General features: G+C 56.6%; 2 protein-coding genes across 3 annotated transcripts in view; one reads left to right on the top strand and one right to left on the bottom strand.

The window, feature by feature from the left end:
* Positions 1-7150, top strand: part of LOC140189335 (zinc finger protein ubi-d4-like) — a 34174-nt gene extending 27024 nt beyond the window's left edge. The window contains exons 8-12 of one of the 2 annotated variants that reach the window (XM_072246062.1): positions 421-459; positions 2577-2705; positions 5061-5173; positions 5733-5814; positions 5942-7149. In XM_072246062.1, coding sequence (XP_072102163.1) covers positions 421-459; positions 2577-2705; positions 5061-5173; positions 5733-5814; positions 5942-6024 — 446 coding nt within the window. In that variant the 3' untranslated portion in view covers positions 6025-7149. Of the gene's footprint in view, positions 1-420; positions 460-2576; positions 2706-5060; positions 5174-5732; positions 5815-5941 lie in introns of both variants that reach the window. The other variant, XM_072246063.1, reaches the window with a different exon arrangement.
* rnaseh2c (ribonuclease H2, subunit C) overlaps positions 1-15145 on the bottom strand; it is a 515876-nt gene that overhangs the window by 413259 nt on the left and 87472 nt on the right. The gene's annotated exons all lie outside the window — the stretch shown is intronic.

Raw genomic sequence — 15145 nt, 5'->3', positions numbered from 1 at the left:
GACGGTAGTAATGAGAAGGGGCTGGTGAGGGTCTGTAAAGATAGATGCTGCTTTTTTTTTGAGGCATTGCCTTTTGAAGGTGTCGTTGATGTTGGGGGAGGCGGGCGCCCATGATGGGGCTGGCTAAGTTTACAGCTTCCTGCCGCTTTCTCCGGCCCTTTGCCGTATCGGATGGTGATGTAGGCAGTCAGAATGCGCTCAGTGGTACATCAGTGGAGGCATTCCCCCCCCGTCCCCGTACCCGTCCCCGTCCCCATCCCCGTCCCTTCCAAGCACGTGCTTCTGGGCCCCGTGGCAGCGGTGGGCCTCGGGTGCTCGGTGTTTAAGGGAGAACGGGTGTTGGGGGCGGGTTGTTAGCAGGATGGGGAAGTTGGGGGGGGGCACTGGTCTGTTCTCACTCTCCACTTCTCTTCGTTACAGTGGGTCGACCTCCAGGCGACTTGAGAAAATTGAAAGCAGGTCTGCAGCCAACCTCTCTTACTTGCCTTGCTGTGCGTCAGGGGAGGTGGGTGGGGGGGGCTGCGGCGTGGGAGTCGTGTCGCTGAACAAGCCTTTGTTCCTCGTCTGGCAATCTTGGCCCGAGGAGACCCAATGCTGAAGGGGTAGAATGCAGAATAACCAACCCTCTCACCTGTCCCGGCCTTGACAGTGAAAACCACCTAAAACTAGACAATAATTAACCAGTTCTTCCTCTGCTTCACATAATTTCCATAAGACGTAAGTATAGTGTGAGGTCATTCAGCCCTGTTCTGCCATTCCATCATGACTGACTTATTATCCCTCTCAACCCCATGCTCCTGTCTTCTCCCCGTAACCTTTCAGCCCCGGCTAATCAAGAATCTGTCAACCACTGCTTTAAATATACCCAATTACTTGGCGTCCTCAGCTGCCTGTGGCGATGAATTCCACAGATTTCCCCCCCTGCCCCCCTTGGTTAAAGAAATCCCTCCTCATCTCTGTTTGGAAGGGACATCCTTCTATTCTGAGGCTGTGCCCTCTGGTCTTAGACTCTCCCACTACAGGAATCATCCTCGTCACGTCCACTCAATCCAGCAGTTTGCTCCGTCCAGTCTCCAGTCCCTGTAAGTTTACTGTTCATGGTAAAAGCACGCGGACAAGCGCACACCTCTTGTCTCCCCCCTCCCTCATCTCCAGAGTTCTGTCTTCCCCAGGTCCCCCCCCCCAGAGAAGTTTTTGAAACCACCCATGAAAGGCAGAGTAGCTGGGGAGTATGTTCTTCTCCAAGCATTTGGGAGCCACTTGTGCTTTATTGCCCCTTCCTAATGACTTGCTGGACCATTCCAGAGGCCAGTGGTTGTCCGTCGTATCTGACGACGACAGGGTATCAATGCAGAGGAGTTGTCTGGGTCCAGTGGTATGAGTAGTCATCACAAACTTGGGTCTTCCCCAGTCGCAGTGGATGACTGTGTCTGCTTCTGTGCCTCGCTCTCCACAGAGCGTTGCAGAACCGGCTCCCTGGCCGTTGGATCTCACTAGATCTCATCCGCCCAGTCCGCCGGAGCCGGAACTGACTTCACATGCTGGGACAGGCATTGCCCTATCTCACGGGGGGGGGGGGGGCGCTGTCACCCAAACAGCTGCTTGGAGCCGCAGGTCACGGCCGAGTGTCCGCTGGGGACCGAAGGTGAGTCAGCTGCCCCGGAATGGACACGGCGAGACCCTTCACCAGAGGTGCTGCCCCTCCCTGGACACCCCATGCCAGAGGGTGCCAGTGTCAACCTTCACCTTGTACGTGGCCTGGCCCGGTTAAGGAGGGGAGATGTTCTTCACTGAAGGTTGGGCTGCAAGGGATGTTGGGGGAGTCTTCAAGGGCCAGGGAAATCTCTAAGCAAGCAGCAAGTGCGGGGAGGGGAGAGAGGGCCGGGGGGGGGGGGGTGCGGGACTGAAGGGGTTAACATATGAGGAGCGTTTAATAGCTCTGGGCTTGTACTCGCTGTGGAGTTTAGAAGAATGGAGGGAGGGGGTGAATCAAATTGAAACCTACCAAATATTGTAAACCCCAGATGGAGTGGACGTGGAGAAGGTGTTTGCTGTAGTGGGGGAGACTAGGACCAGAGGGAAGAGTCTCAGAATGGAACAGAGATGAGGAGGAATCTTTTTTTAGCCAGAGGGTGGTGAATCTGTGGAATTCATTGCCACAGACGGCTGTGGAGGCCAAGTCATTGGGAATATTTAAAGCCGAAGTTGATAGGTTCTTGATTGGTCAGGGTGCCAAAGATTACTGGGAGAAGGTGGGAGAACGGGGTGAGAGGGGAAAATGATCGATTGGCAGAGCAGATGGACCCAATGGTCTAATTCTGTTTCTGTGTCTTTTGGAGACGGTGGAGCGGAAGGGGGTGGCTCTGGAGAGAGGGGGACATGGCAAGAGGGAGGTAGGAGACGGTGGCACTGGAGGGAACAGTAAAACTCTCCCCTCTGTAATGACTTTCCGGTTTATTGCTAAGTGTGTTGATTGCTTGGCCGGTGACCTGTTCAGTAACTTGCTGGCCGTGCGGCCTGGCTCTCTGAAGTCTCCAAGCGTCCCACCTCCACTCTTTCCTGCTTTCACTTTGCAGCTAAGAAAGGTCCAGACGGCCTGGCTTTACCCAACAACTACTGTGACTTCTGCCTGGGCGACTCGCGGCTGAACAAGAAGACGGGTCAGTCAGAGGAGCTGGTGTCCTGCTCGGACTGCGGCCGCTCAGGTACCCGGCTTCGCTCGTTCCTTGGGGCACTTTCATGGGCAATCTCACCCCCCTCCCCCACGCCATCTCGGCGTTCGTAGCCCTCGCTGGGCCGTACCGCCATCGCGCCCTGCCTATGCTGCCAGCTGGAATGCCTTCCGTTCCCGCTCTCTGCAGAAAGTTGTTGCTCTCCCCCAAATTGTGGTTTGATTTATTCGGCGCTACCTCGTACCTGTGGGTCCCCTCGCTCTGGGTTTTGCCCCACCTAACCCCCAGGCTCATTCCCACTCAGAGGCAGGGGTGGGCTCCCTCCCACTGCGAGCCAGACCCCGTGTCGGGTGTCCTTGAGTTGATTGATAGGACTTGCCAGTCCAGTGCTGTTTACTGCCCTGGGTTCTTAATGTTCACGTCATATCACCGTCTGATCGGTGCGATTTAACATGTCAGCAGCGATTGGATACCTGTTTAGAATCTACCAGAAGCGCCACGCTGCAGGAGGGGCGGCGAGCGAGGGAGCATCACACTGTGGGAGGGAGTGCGGCACCCCAGGCTGGGCGATGGGAAGGGAGCACGGTTTTGTGGGAAGGATGGTGCGGAGGGAGCGCTGCGCTGCGGGGGGGCGGTGAGCGGGGGAGTGTCGCGCTGCGGGAGGGGCGGCGAGCGAGGGAGCATCACACTGTGGGAGGGAGTGCGGCACCCCAGGAGGGGCGATGGGAAGGGAGCACGGTTTTGTGGGAAGGATGGTGCGGAGGGAGTGCTGCACTGCGGGTGGGGCGGTAAGCGGGGAAGTGCAGCGCTGTGGGAGGGGCGGTGAGCAGGGGGGGTGCCACGCTGTGGGAGGGGCGGTGAGCGGGGGAGCGCCGCACTGCGGGAGGGGCGGTGAGCGGGGGGGGAGTGCCGCGCTGCGGGAGGGGCGGTGAGCAGGGAAGTGCAGCGCTGTGGGAGGGGCGGTGAGCAGGGGAGTGCCGCACTGCGGGTGGGGCGGTGAGCGGGGGGGGAGTGCCGCGCTGCGGGAGGGACGGTGAGCAGGGAAGTGCAGCGCTGTGGGAGGGGCGGTGAGCAGGGGAGTGCCGCACTGCGGGTGGGGCGATGAGCGGGGAGGTGCTGCACTGCGGGAGGGGCGGTGAGCAGGGGAGTGCCGCACTGCGGGTGGGGCGGGTGAGCGGGGAGGTGCTGCACTGCGGGAGGGGTGGTGAGCGGGGGGGGGGGAGTGCCGCACTGCGGGTGGGGCGGTGAGCGGGGGGGGGTGCCGCGCTGTGGTAGGGGCGGTGAGCGGGGGGGGGGGGGAGTGCTGCACTGCGGGTGGGGCGGTGAGCGGGGGGGGTGCCGCGCTGCGGGAGGGGCGGTGAGCGGGGGGGGCGCCGCGCTGCGGGAGGGGCGGTGAGCGGGGGGGCGCCGCGCTGCGGGAGGGGCGGTGAGCGGGGGGGGCGCCGCGCTGCGGGAGGGGCGGTGAGCGGGGGAGCGCCGCACTGCGGGAGGGGCGGTGAGCGGGGGGGGAGTGCCGCGCTGCGGGAGGGGCGGTGAGCAGGGAAGTGCAGCGCTGCGGGAGGGGCGGTGAGCAGGGGAGTGCCGCACTGCGGGAGGGGCGGTGAGCAGGGGAGTGCCGCACTGCGGGAGGGGCGGTGAGCAGGGGAGTGCCGCACTGCGGGAGGGGCGGTGAGCAGGGAAGTGCAGCGCTGCGGGAGGGGCGGTGAGCAGGGGAGTGCCGCACTGCGGGTGGGGCGGTGAGCAGGGAAGTGCAGCGCTGTGGGAGGGGCGGTGAGCAGGGGAGTGCCGCACTGCGGGTGGGGCGGTGAGCGGGGGGGGAGTGCCGCGCTGCGGGAGGGACGGTGAGCAGGGAAGTGCAGCGCTGTGGGAGGGGCGGTGAGCAGGGGAGTGCCGCACTGCGGGTGGGGCGATGAGCGGGGAGGTGCTGCACTGCGGGAGGGGCGGTGAGCGGGGGGGGGGAGTGCCGCGCTGCGGGAGGGGCGGTGAGCAGGGAAGTGCAGCGCTGTGGGAGGGGCGGTGAGCAGGGGAGTGCCGCACTGCGGGTGGGGCGGTGAGCGGGGAGGTGCTGCACTGCGGGAGGGGTGGTGAGCGGGGGGGGGGGAGTGCCGCACTGCGGGTGGGGTGGTGAGCGGGGGGGGGGTGCCGCGCTGTGGTAGGGGCGGTGAGCGGGGGGGGGGGGAGTGCTGCACTGCGGGTGGGGCAGTGAGCGGGGGGGGTGCCGCGCTGTGGGAGGGGCGGTGAGCGGGGGAGCGCCGCGCTGCGGGAGGGGCAGTGAGCGGGGGGGGTGCCGCGCTGTGGTAGGGGCGGTGAGCGGGGGAGTGCCGCGCTGCCGAGTTTGGGTGCTGTCGGTGAATGGTGGGGACGGTAACACCGTTGGTGCTGTTGCAGGACACCCCTCGTGCCTGCAGTTCACACCGGTGATGATGGCGGCGGTGAAAACCTACCGGTGGCAGTGCATCGAGTGCAAGTGCTGTAATCTGTGCGGCACCTCGGAGAACGACGTGAGTACGGGGGTGGGGGGGGGGCAGGGGCAGGAAGGTTGGAAGTGGGGAGCAGGAGGGGGAAACGGGAGGCAGGGGAGAGCGTGGCGCAGGCGTTCTGAGTAACTCGTCCTCGGGGGATCGATGACTGGACCGCGTTCCTACTGCCTCCTCAGAACCCTCTGATAAAACACCCCAGTGTGGCATTGGCTGTGCTCTCATTCCCACTGCTCAGGTCTCCAGGAGGGGCGCTGAGGGGGCACTTCACTAGAGGAAGGGCAGTGGAGAGAGAGTGCCGCGCTGCAGGACGGGCGGGGAGGAGGGGGCACTGTGGGACGGGCGGCAAAGGGAGCCCTGTGCTGTGGGACGGGCAGTAAGGAAGGGCAATGTAGGGGGGTAGAATCGTTCTGTGGTGCCCCTGTACTTTTGGGGTCCCTGCATTAACACCAGGACATCCGTGGACTCGGCAGGTGTGGGAAGATTCGTGACGTCCAGAGAAGGCGGGAGGTACCTGAGAGAGACCCGTGGTGGGGGTGGTGGGGGGATGAATTCCTGCTGACCTTCCCTCTGCTCCCTGCAGGACCAGCTGCTGTTCTGCGACGACTGCGACCGCGGCTACCACATGTACTGCCTCACCCCGCCGATGTCCGAGCCGCCCGAAGGTGAGGCTTCAGCGTCCTTCGTTGTCATCGTCCTCCCCCTTCGCTCTCCGCCCGCCCCGGCCGCCCTCCTTCCCCACCTCTCCGCACCGGGGTAACCCTCTGCTCTCTGTCCCTCTGTCCCTCGCAGGGAGCTGGAGCTGCCGCCTCTGTCTGGAGACACTGAAAGAAAAGGCGTCAATCTACCAAAATCCGAACCCTCCCCCCTCCTAACTGGCCTGGCCCACGGAGAACGGGGCCTCCTGGCGGGGCATCAGCAGGGCTGGAGGGTGAGGCGGGATCGGGCGAGCTCCCAGGAAATCTCAGTGGCAGGGGTGGTCCACACAGTTCCTCTCGAGTCACTCACCCATAGAACAGGTCTTTGTGTGTGTGTGTGTGTGTTCGCGCCTCTGTGTGCACATGCAAGCCTCTGTATCTACATACGTGTGTGTGTGTGTGTATCTGTCGTCTGTGCACGTTTGTATGTGTGTATACGTTTTTGTGTGTGTGTGTGAGAGAGAGAGAGAGAGAATGGGAGGGAGAGAGATGGATCTCTTAATTCCCCTGTGGGAACACTACAATGTTAAGTCTGAGATGGCTGATGGGACCCGGTGTGATCTCCCCAACCCAGTCCTGTCGGAACCCCCACTGGGCTCAGTCCAGATATCCAGGGGCTGGGGCAGGAGCCCTCCACCTTTCCCAGTGCGCTACCCTTCGCCCTGACTGTAGCAGGCTACCTCTCCGACCGCCCTTCTCCCTCCTCACCCAGCCCCCTCTCTCTGCCTGAGGGGCACTGCGGGTTCCTGCCCCCTTCTCCACCCACGATCCCGCCGTAAGCAAGACCGGGGTGCCTTGGCGCGTTCAGAAGAAAGTGTGTTGGTGCGGGTTGTTCCTGGAATAGCTGGGGGTTGGGGGCGGGCTGGCCCTGCTTCCCATCTGATCAGGTTGTTTTCTCCTGCTTGTCTCCGACCTCCCGGCATGGGGGGGGGGGGGGGGAATGGGTGTATATCGTTCGAACGGTAACTTCACCCCAGTGTGGTTCTTGGCTGTCTACCCTCCCCCTGCCGTCCGAATCAGTGCTGTTTGTTCCTACCCATCCCGCTCACCGTGTGATACACACTTCCAACGCTGGGGGAGCTCGGCAGGTCAGGCAGTGTCTTTGGAGGGGAATGAACAGTCAGACATTTCGGGCCAAGACCCTTCATTGGGACTGCAAAGGAAGGGGCAAGAAGCCCAGGATAAGAGTTTTGGAGGGAGGGGGAGGAGTACACAATTGCAAGTGACAGGTGAGACCAGGTGGGGCGGAAGGTGGGTGAGGGAGAGAGGGGATGAAGTGAGACACTGGGAGGTGATAGGTGAGACCAAGTGATGGGGGAAGGTGGGTGGGTGGGGGAGAGGGGGGATGAAGTGAAACACTAGGAGGTGATAGGTGAGACCAAGTGATGGGGGAAGGTGGGTGGGTGGGGGAGAGGGGGGATGAAGTGAAACACTAGGAGGTGATAGGTGAGACCAAGTGGGTGGGTGGTAAAATTTACTGGGTTTGAGAATGGAAATGGAGAGGAGGGGTGGGATAATGGTAATTTCTTCCTCCTCTCTTTCCATTCTCTATTCTGGTTCTTCCCCACTCCCCTCCCCACCTTTTGCGCATCACCTCCCTCTGGTTCCCCTCCTCCTTCCCTTTCTCCCATGATCCATTCTCCTTTCCTATCAGATTCCTCCTCCTTCAGCACTTCACCTCTTCCGCCTATCACCTCCCGGTGTCAAATTTCATCCCACCCACCTTCCCTCTCACCTGTCACCTGCCAGTGTCTCATTTCATGTCCCGTCCCCCCCATCCCCCTCACCTAGTCTCACCTGTCACCTCCCAGTGTCTCACTTCATGCCCCCTCTCCCCCACCCACCCACTTTTCCCCTCACCTATCACCTCCTAGTGTCTCACTTCATCCCCCCTCTCCCCCACCCACCCACCTTCCCCCTCACCTGTCATCTGCCAGTGTCTCACTTCATCCCCCCTCTCCCCCACCCACCTTCCCCCTCACCTGTCACCTGCCAGTGTCTCACTTCATCCCCCTCACCTGGTCTCACCTGTCACCTCCCAGTGTCTCACTTCATCCCCCCTCTCCCCCACCCACCTTCCCCCTCACCTGTCACCTGCCAGTGTCTCACTTCATCCCCCTCACCTCTCACCTCCCAGTATCTCACTTCATCCCCCCTCTCCCCCACCCACCCATCACCTGCCAGCTTGTCCTCCTTCCCCTCCCTCCCCAGCTGCTTTGGCTGCTGCCCCCTTAGTTCTCAGCCCCGGTGAAGGGTCTCGGCCCGAAACATCGACTGCTTATTCCCCTCCATAGGTGCTACCTGACCTGCTGAGTTCCTCCAACATTTTGCTCTGGATTCTCGGAATCTCTTGTGTATCTGCTCAGCTCTTAGCGTTCTTTCCCTCTGAGTGTGCGGTGATCCCAGTACTCCGACAGGATGAGCTGACCCCTGCGGGAACCCACCTCAGTATGGCTGGAGCTGATGTCAAATCCCACTCACAGTGCACCAAATCCCAGTGGGAGTCCTGCCACCCAGCCCTGTGGTTTAAAACCAGAAATCTCCTTCCAGGGCAGTTTGAGCACCACCCCCCTCTCACCCGGCCCCCAACGTGTCCCACCATTCACTCCGGCGGCCACTGATCTGTGAGCTCCATTTCCCATCGCACGCCACCTGCAAAACAAGATCGTCCCACATCAGTCCGCAATCGAGCGACGCAGACACACACCCCTAGTGCTTATGTTGGAGCTGACTGAGCTTATAACTTTCTGCCGCTTTTTCTGATCCTGTGCAGTGGCCCCTCTGTACCAGGCAGCAATGCAACCAGTTACAATGCAGTCTATAGCACACCTGTAGAAATTCGTAGGAGTCTTTGGTGACGTTCTGATTCTCCTCAAACTCCCGACGAAATTTCACTGCAGTGTGTGTGTGTGTGTGTGTGTGTGTCCTTTGCTCCAGATTTCCAGTATCCGCAGAACACCTTGTGTCAGAGTGCATCTCCCTGACCTGATCCGGGCTGGACCACGCCTGCCCCCACGGGTTTAAATAAGTTCCCTCAGTGTGTGAGTGAAGGCTGGAGTTGGTGGAAATTTGTGGGAAAGTAAGATAGGATCAGTTCAAATAGGTCAGCAGGGTGTCGGTGGGCCAAAAGGCCGGTTTCCGCCCGGTCGTGGCTGACGGTACAACTTTGGCACTCGAGCGATTCAGAGCTCCGAGTCACGGTGAGCCAGCTTAAAATGGTTCAGGCACAAACGCAGATCTGTTGGTGTTCAGAAATCTGTTGTGGGGGTAAGGAGTCTGATGTTGGGCTGTACTGAATGGAGCCGGTCTCCCAGGGGACTCCGACGCCCCCTCGGTGAAAAAGACATGGATGTCTGGGACTGGAAGGTCTGAACGATGTCGACCACTGTGCGACAGGTTAACCAGACTCTCCTGGGTTAATCAAGCCACTGTAGAGCTCCCGTTTAGGGAAGGCATTTCCTGTTTTGTTTTCTTAAAACAAAAGGCTTCTGTTCACCAACTGTGCACAAAGCCTTATCGCTTGTGCTCTGGTGTCGGCAGGAACCGCAAGACAGAGGAGCAGAAGTAGGCCATTCAGCCCATCGAGTCTGCTCCACCATTCCATCATGGCAGAGTTATTACCCCTCTCAACTCCATTCTCCTGACTTTTTCCCCATAACCTTTGACGCCCTGACTAATCAAGAGCCAATCAACTTCCACTTTAAATGAGCTGGGATCACATCCAAATTTGCACCACTCCTGTTCGTGGAGAGGATGTTGCCAATAGTGGGAGAGTCTAGGACTGTGGTTCCCAACCTCTGGGCCGCGGACCAATATATTGCCGTGAAGGATGCAGCAGTACGGCGGTAGCCAGAACACACCCAGCACATCTTTAAGAAAAAAGCCAAAATAAACAAGCTAATTAGTTAGGCGCCGCTTGGCACATAAATGTCGGCCCAGATCAGAGGTGACGCAATGGGCAATCACCACTGATCTGTTCTGGCTACCGCTGTACCGCTGCATTCTTCGTGGCAATGTATCGGTCCGCGGCCCGGAGGTTGGGGACCACTGGTCTGGGACCAGAGAGCACAGCCTCAGAATACAAGGAACTCCCTTGAGAACAGAGATGAGGAGGAATTTCTTTAGCCAGAGGGTGGTGAATCTGTGGAATTTATTGGATATATTTAAAGTGGAGGCTAATGAGTTCTTGATTGTGTCTTATGGTTACTGTATATCAAAGATAGAGAGAGATGCTTTTGTAGTGTAGGAGCAGAGGTGGACATTTCACACAGGGAATGCACCATGCTCAGAAGTTCCTTCTGCCTCCCTGTCCAGGACAATTGTTCGGGGTGGGGAGGGTGGTGCTTGAATTTCAGACGCCCAGCTTCTCTGAGGAGAAGGTGGTTCTCTCTGCTGGCTAAGTGCCAGGTTCTCCGATCCCACTCCCCTATCCCCCATCCCCCAGCTCCTCCTGGTTGAATCCTTGCCCTCTTTAACGCCCTTGAATTCCCCGTCTGGCCAGACTGAGGTTCCCGATATTTAATGTTGTAATATAATTTTCTTGTCTTTGCCCGTGTTTTGTGTTAGCATGTGTGAGCCTGGGTGCTTGGGGCTGTACATGAGACTTGGTACGTGTAGGTGCATGTGTATGTGAGTCTTTTTACGCGTGCACGCGAGTGTGTCCCTGGTGCACAAGGCTGTGCGTGCGTCTTTATATATATATATGTGTGTGTGTGTGTGTGTATGCATGTGTGTGCAGGCACTGTCCAGCTCAGGAAAGTGCACTGCCTCTCAGCCGTGCCTGAGGCGGGAAGGGGCATGGGTTTAAAGCTCCTTCCTCTCAGCACCAATGTGCCTCCACAGATTGTCCTCCAGCCACACCAAACCCCCTGCCCTCCAACTCTTGAGGACTGACCGCTGACCTACTCTGTGGCATGTTACAGATTCCTAAACCCAAGGCTGCGTTGCATTTGGTGGTGGGGGGGGGGGGGAGAGGAGTTCTTTTGTCCATCACCTTTTCTAGGGCATAGGCCGCCGATAGCAGTTCACCAGAGTCCTCAGTCCTGGGCAGGCTTCCAAGTTGACCCTAGGCATCTTCGAAGACCCTTCCCGTCCCAGCGATGAGGTCTTTAGAGCTTCTGTTGGTGTTTCTGTAGCTCCGGGTTTTTTACGGGTTGGGGTTACTCGCCCCATGCCCAACTCTCCTCTTTTCGCAGCCGGGCTTGGGTCCGAGTCGAGGGGGTTCCTGATCCAACCCTACGGCCCGTGACTCACATAAACCCCCCCCCGGGCTCGTGATTCCGCTCCTGTTGGTCCTCCTCCTCCTCAAACATGTCCCAACACCAAGTGCTTCCTTCCTCGCCCCGAGGGAGCCTTGCGGCTAAGCGGTGTCGAGGAGAAGTGGAAAATCTCCAGTGAAGTAACTGTCTCCTCTGAAATGAGTTTTACTGAGTGCGCAAGCTATTTGCACAAGAAGTTTTAGATGCGTGATTCCCCGAGAATGGAGCCCGTCCTGTCCTCTGGGGTGAGGTATTTTTTTAATCTATAGATATATATCCACACTTTAGTTAGAAGAGTAGAGACTAATATCTCATCCTTTTGGAGAATGTTACTAATTTTAAAATGGAATTGTATCGTATATTTGAAAGGTTATTTTCCCTCCTCACGTTTATCGCGACAGAGTATTTTTCCAATGTCATAAGGGACAGGCCACAATCTTTTTCCAGTCTAGTTTTTTGATACTTCTCGTTTTTTTTTCCTGTTGTTCTTTTACCGGGGTAAAGGGTGGGCGGGTTGCTGGTCTCCAACAGGTTAACACACTGCTTCTTTTCGATGTTAATTAAAGTTTCCACAAAATTAATCTCTCGTTTGTCCCCCAGTGGTTCCTCGCACGCACATCCTTTGCTACTAGCGCACAAAGGAACTTAAACTGCATTTAAAATGGTTGTCGCCCTCTACTTTGTTGGCATGTTAAGTGTATTTCACAATCGTACACCGTTGCATTTCCTTTTCCGGTTTCTGAAGCGGACGGTGTTGACAACGTGGAGTTTGCGATGATTTCTCTGCAGATTTTAGAACTGGTTTTTATACTGTTTTTATTGAAGAAGTTACTGATTCACTGTGTTGAATTCCACAGAAGCAAAGGTCATGTAGCACAAAGGAACTGCTAGTTAATTTAAAGTGGAATGACTTAATGAAACGGTAGAAACTGCTACACCGAAAGCTCATGAGGTCAGGAATGTGCGCCTACGGGAAACATTTATGTACAATACAGAAACTGGTGTTACCTGCATGTATTGTTGCGATGCAAAAGTGGCTGGAGAATTTGCAAGTGGGAAGAAGGGGAGTGATAATTGGAGACTTGGCTTTTTAAAGTGTTAATTTGCAAGCAAATCGCACATGGAGGGTGTGCAAAAGGTCCAGTGAGAAAATCCTTCATTACCCGCAACAGACCTGCTACATGTTTTGTGTTGGCAGAACAACGAAGTGGACCTGGTAGTTTTTTATCCTTAGAACAGCTTCAGATTTACTTCCACTGAAAAATTCAGTGCACACATGTTGTTGTCACTGGGCAAAAAAATTGCACAGCACAAGATTTTTATGCACACTGGTCATTACAAGTTAGAGGGGATATTGTTCTCGCCCGCCCCAGAAGAGGCTCAAGTACTCAGAGCTGGTAGCAGAGTGTAAGGATATCGGCTGGAGGACCATCAACTACCCTGTGGAGGTCAGATACTGAGGCTGCGCTGGTCATCGACGACAAGATGATGTGGCAGTGACTGGAGCGAGGCTCAGGAGGGCCACCGGAGAGTTGGCTGAAGAGGCAGAAAGGGGCAGCTTTTGGCTGAGGAGGAAGGGCAGAAACGGGGGGACTGACTAACCCCACTGTAAACTGTGGGGTTGGGGGGGTGCAGGGAACAGAGGTTACTAGCTGTTAGCCCAACGCTGTTACAGTCTGCGGTGTCAGTCAGTTTGTACGTTCCTTCCCGTGTGCGTGTGGGCTTCCTCCGGCTCCAAATGAGGTCCCCATTAGTAGGATAATTGGTTGTTGTAGGTTGTCCTGTGTGGCTGGAAGGGCCGGCTGAACTTGTTATACACTGCAGCTCTAAATAAAACGAATACACGCACACCCGGTATCAAACGCAAAGACACACACTACTTCTTCGGCTGTCCATCGATTTTCGATGTTGACTGAGGCCTGGGCAAGGTTGTATGGAAGACAGGCATTTGTTTGCCCATGCTGCAAGTCTCCCCTCTCCAGGCCACCGATGTTGTCCAAGGGAAGGATGTTAGAACCCATACAGCTTGGCACTGGTGTCGTCGCAGAGCAATGTGTGGTTAAGTGCCTTGCTCAAGGATACAAACACGCACCGATCTATCAAAACCTATGCCTAGTATCAGTATGATCACTTGAGTTGAGTACTTTGTTTAATGTGGGAAGGCTGTTGCATGGGCAGCCCCCACAAGGCCCTTGACAGATCAGGGTCAGGGTTCAACGGCGTGGAATTCAAGATGACTGGGGACCCTTCACTGCCATTATGATATGTCAACATCTGCCAGGTCCACCACTGAGGTCTTGGTTGGATTGTTCTTTGCCTGGAACCTCCCCCCGTGACCTTACCAGGACCTAAGCTCAGGCCTCTCCACCACGGCGAGGGGGCGATTACACACCCTGCTGACAACACAGAATGTCGGAGGAACTCAGCAGGTCAGGCAGCATCCATGGAAAAGAGTAAACAGTCGAGAAGATGGGGGAGGAAGAGGTACGGGGGGGGCGGGTGAAACCGGGAGAGGGGAAGGAGTGAAGTTAAGAGCTGGGAAGTCGATTGGTGAGAGATAAGGGCTGGAGAAGGGGGAATCTGGTAGGAGAGGACGGAAGACTGGAAGATAGGGAAGGAGGAAGCTCTGAACTCAGACCCCGAGCTGTGGCAGGGTCGCGCTAACCTCCACGGTGGCTGTGCGATTGTGTTCCTTGTCACAGAGATGAAGCAAGTTGCAGAGTTATAAAATCAGTCAGCTCCATCACGCCCACTAGCCTCGGCGGTGGAGAGTTGTTCCCACTGGTAGGTGAGACGAGAACTAGGGGACATGGCCTCGAGATTTGGGACGGGATGAGGAGGAACTGCTTTTCCCAGAGAATGGTGAGTGCGGAAGTCTCTGCCCGATGAAGCAGTGGCGGCTACCTCAGTAAATATTATTGATAAGGTTGGATCGATTGTTGCATAGTAGGGGAATGGGGGAAACTCAAGGACTCAAATCTCTTTTGCACCTGTCTACAGAAAATGACATTAAACAATGTTGAATCTCCATGTTCTGGAAAAGCAGGTCGCAGGGGATCAGCGAACCCATCCCACGGTGAATGAGTTGTGAGGATATAAAGACAAACTAACATCTTTGCTGACAAATACATTCCGAGCGAACAGAAACACAACCCCTACTTTTAAGACCTGTGGATAGGAAAGCTTTCAAAGCTGGAAACAAATTTATTATTGAAGTACAGCAAATCACCGTAGATGGAGTGGGCCTAGTGACATCCCACTGGCCAAAAGAGTCAGGCGGTTCCTCAAGGATGCATCACCCCCCCCCCCCGAGTAACGACGGAGCAACACACACAAAACACTGGGGGGTCGCGCAGCACCTATGGGTTCCGGGCTGAGGCCCTTCCTGATTCCCAGTGTTATGTCTCAACTTCGCTCAAAGTTTTAAAGCGTTTGAGCACAAGAGGTTTTGCAGACGTTGGAAATCCAGAGCAACACACACACACAACGCTGGAGGAACGCAGCAGGCCAGGCAGCGTCTACGGAGGGGAATAAACTGTGGACGCTTCTCTCTCATTCCCGGTTTCTCTCACGCTCTTCCAAATCAGGATCGGGCTTAATACCACTGGCATATGTCGTGAAATGTGTTGTTTTCCAGCAACAACATCTCTCTCCCCATCCCTCGTCTCTCTTTCTCCCTCCCCCCTCTCTCTTTTCTTCCCTCCCACTTTTCTCACTCTCTTTCTCTCCATCGCACCTCTCCTCCCCTACCCATCTTTCTCTCCTTCCCCTTTCTCCCCTCTCTTCTTCCTTCCCTGCCTCCCCCCCTCTCTCTCTCCCCCATACCCCCCTCCCCTGTCAATCTGTAGTCATTTTTTTTTATCCTTTATACCACACAGTTGTTCAACTTCTTCCCATCACCCACTAACCATTTAGTAAACGTGTGCCTAACTGGCTGTCTTTTTTATTTGCAACACGGAGAACGATTATATTGTTAATGGTCCGAGTCCATAGGACACTCAAATCTTCTGCGCAGGTTGATAGTGTTAAGAAGGCGTATG

The sequence above is a fragment of the Mobula birostris genome, chromosome 28 (assembly GCF_030028105.1).
Source record: "Mobula birostris isolate sMobBir1 chromosome 28, sMobBir1.hap1, whole genome shotgun sequence".
NCBI classification, from domain to species: Eukaryota; Metazoa; Chordata; class Chondrichthyes; order Myliobatiformes; family Myliobatidae; genus Mobula; species Mobula birostris.
This window is presented reverse-complemented; position numbering and strand designations above follow the sequence as displayed.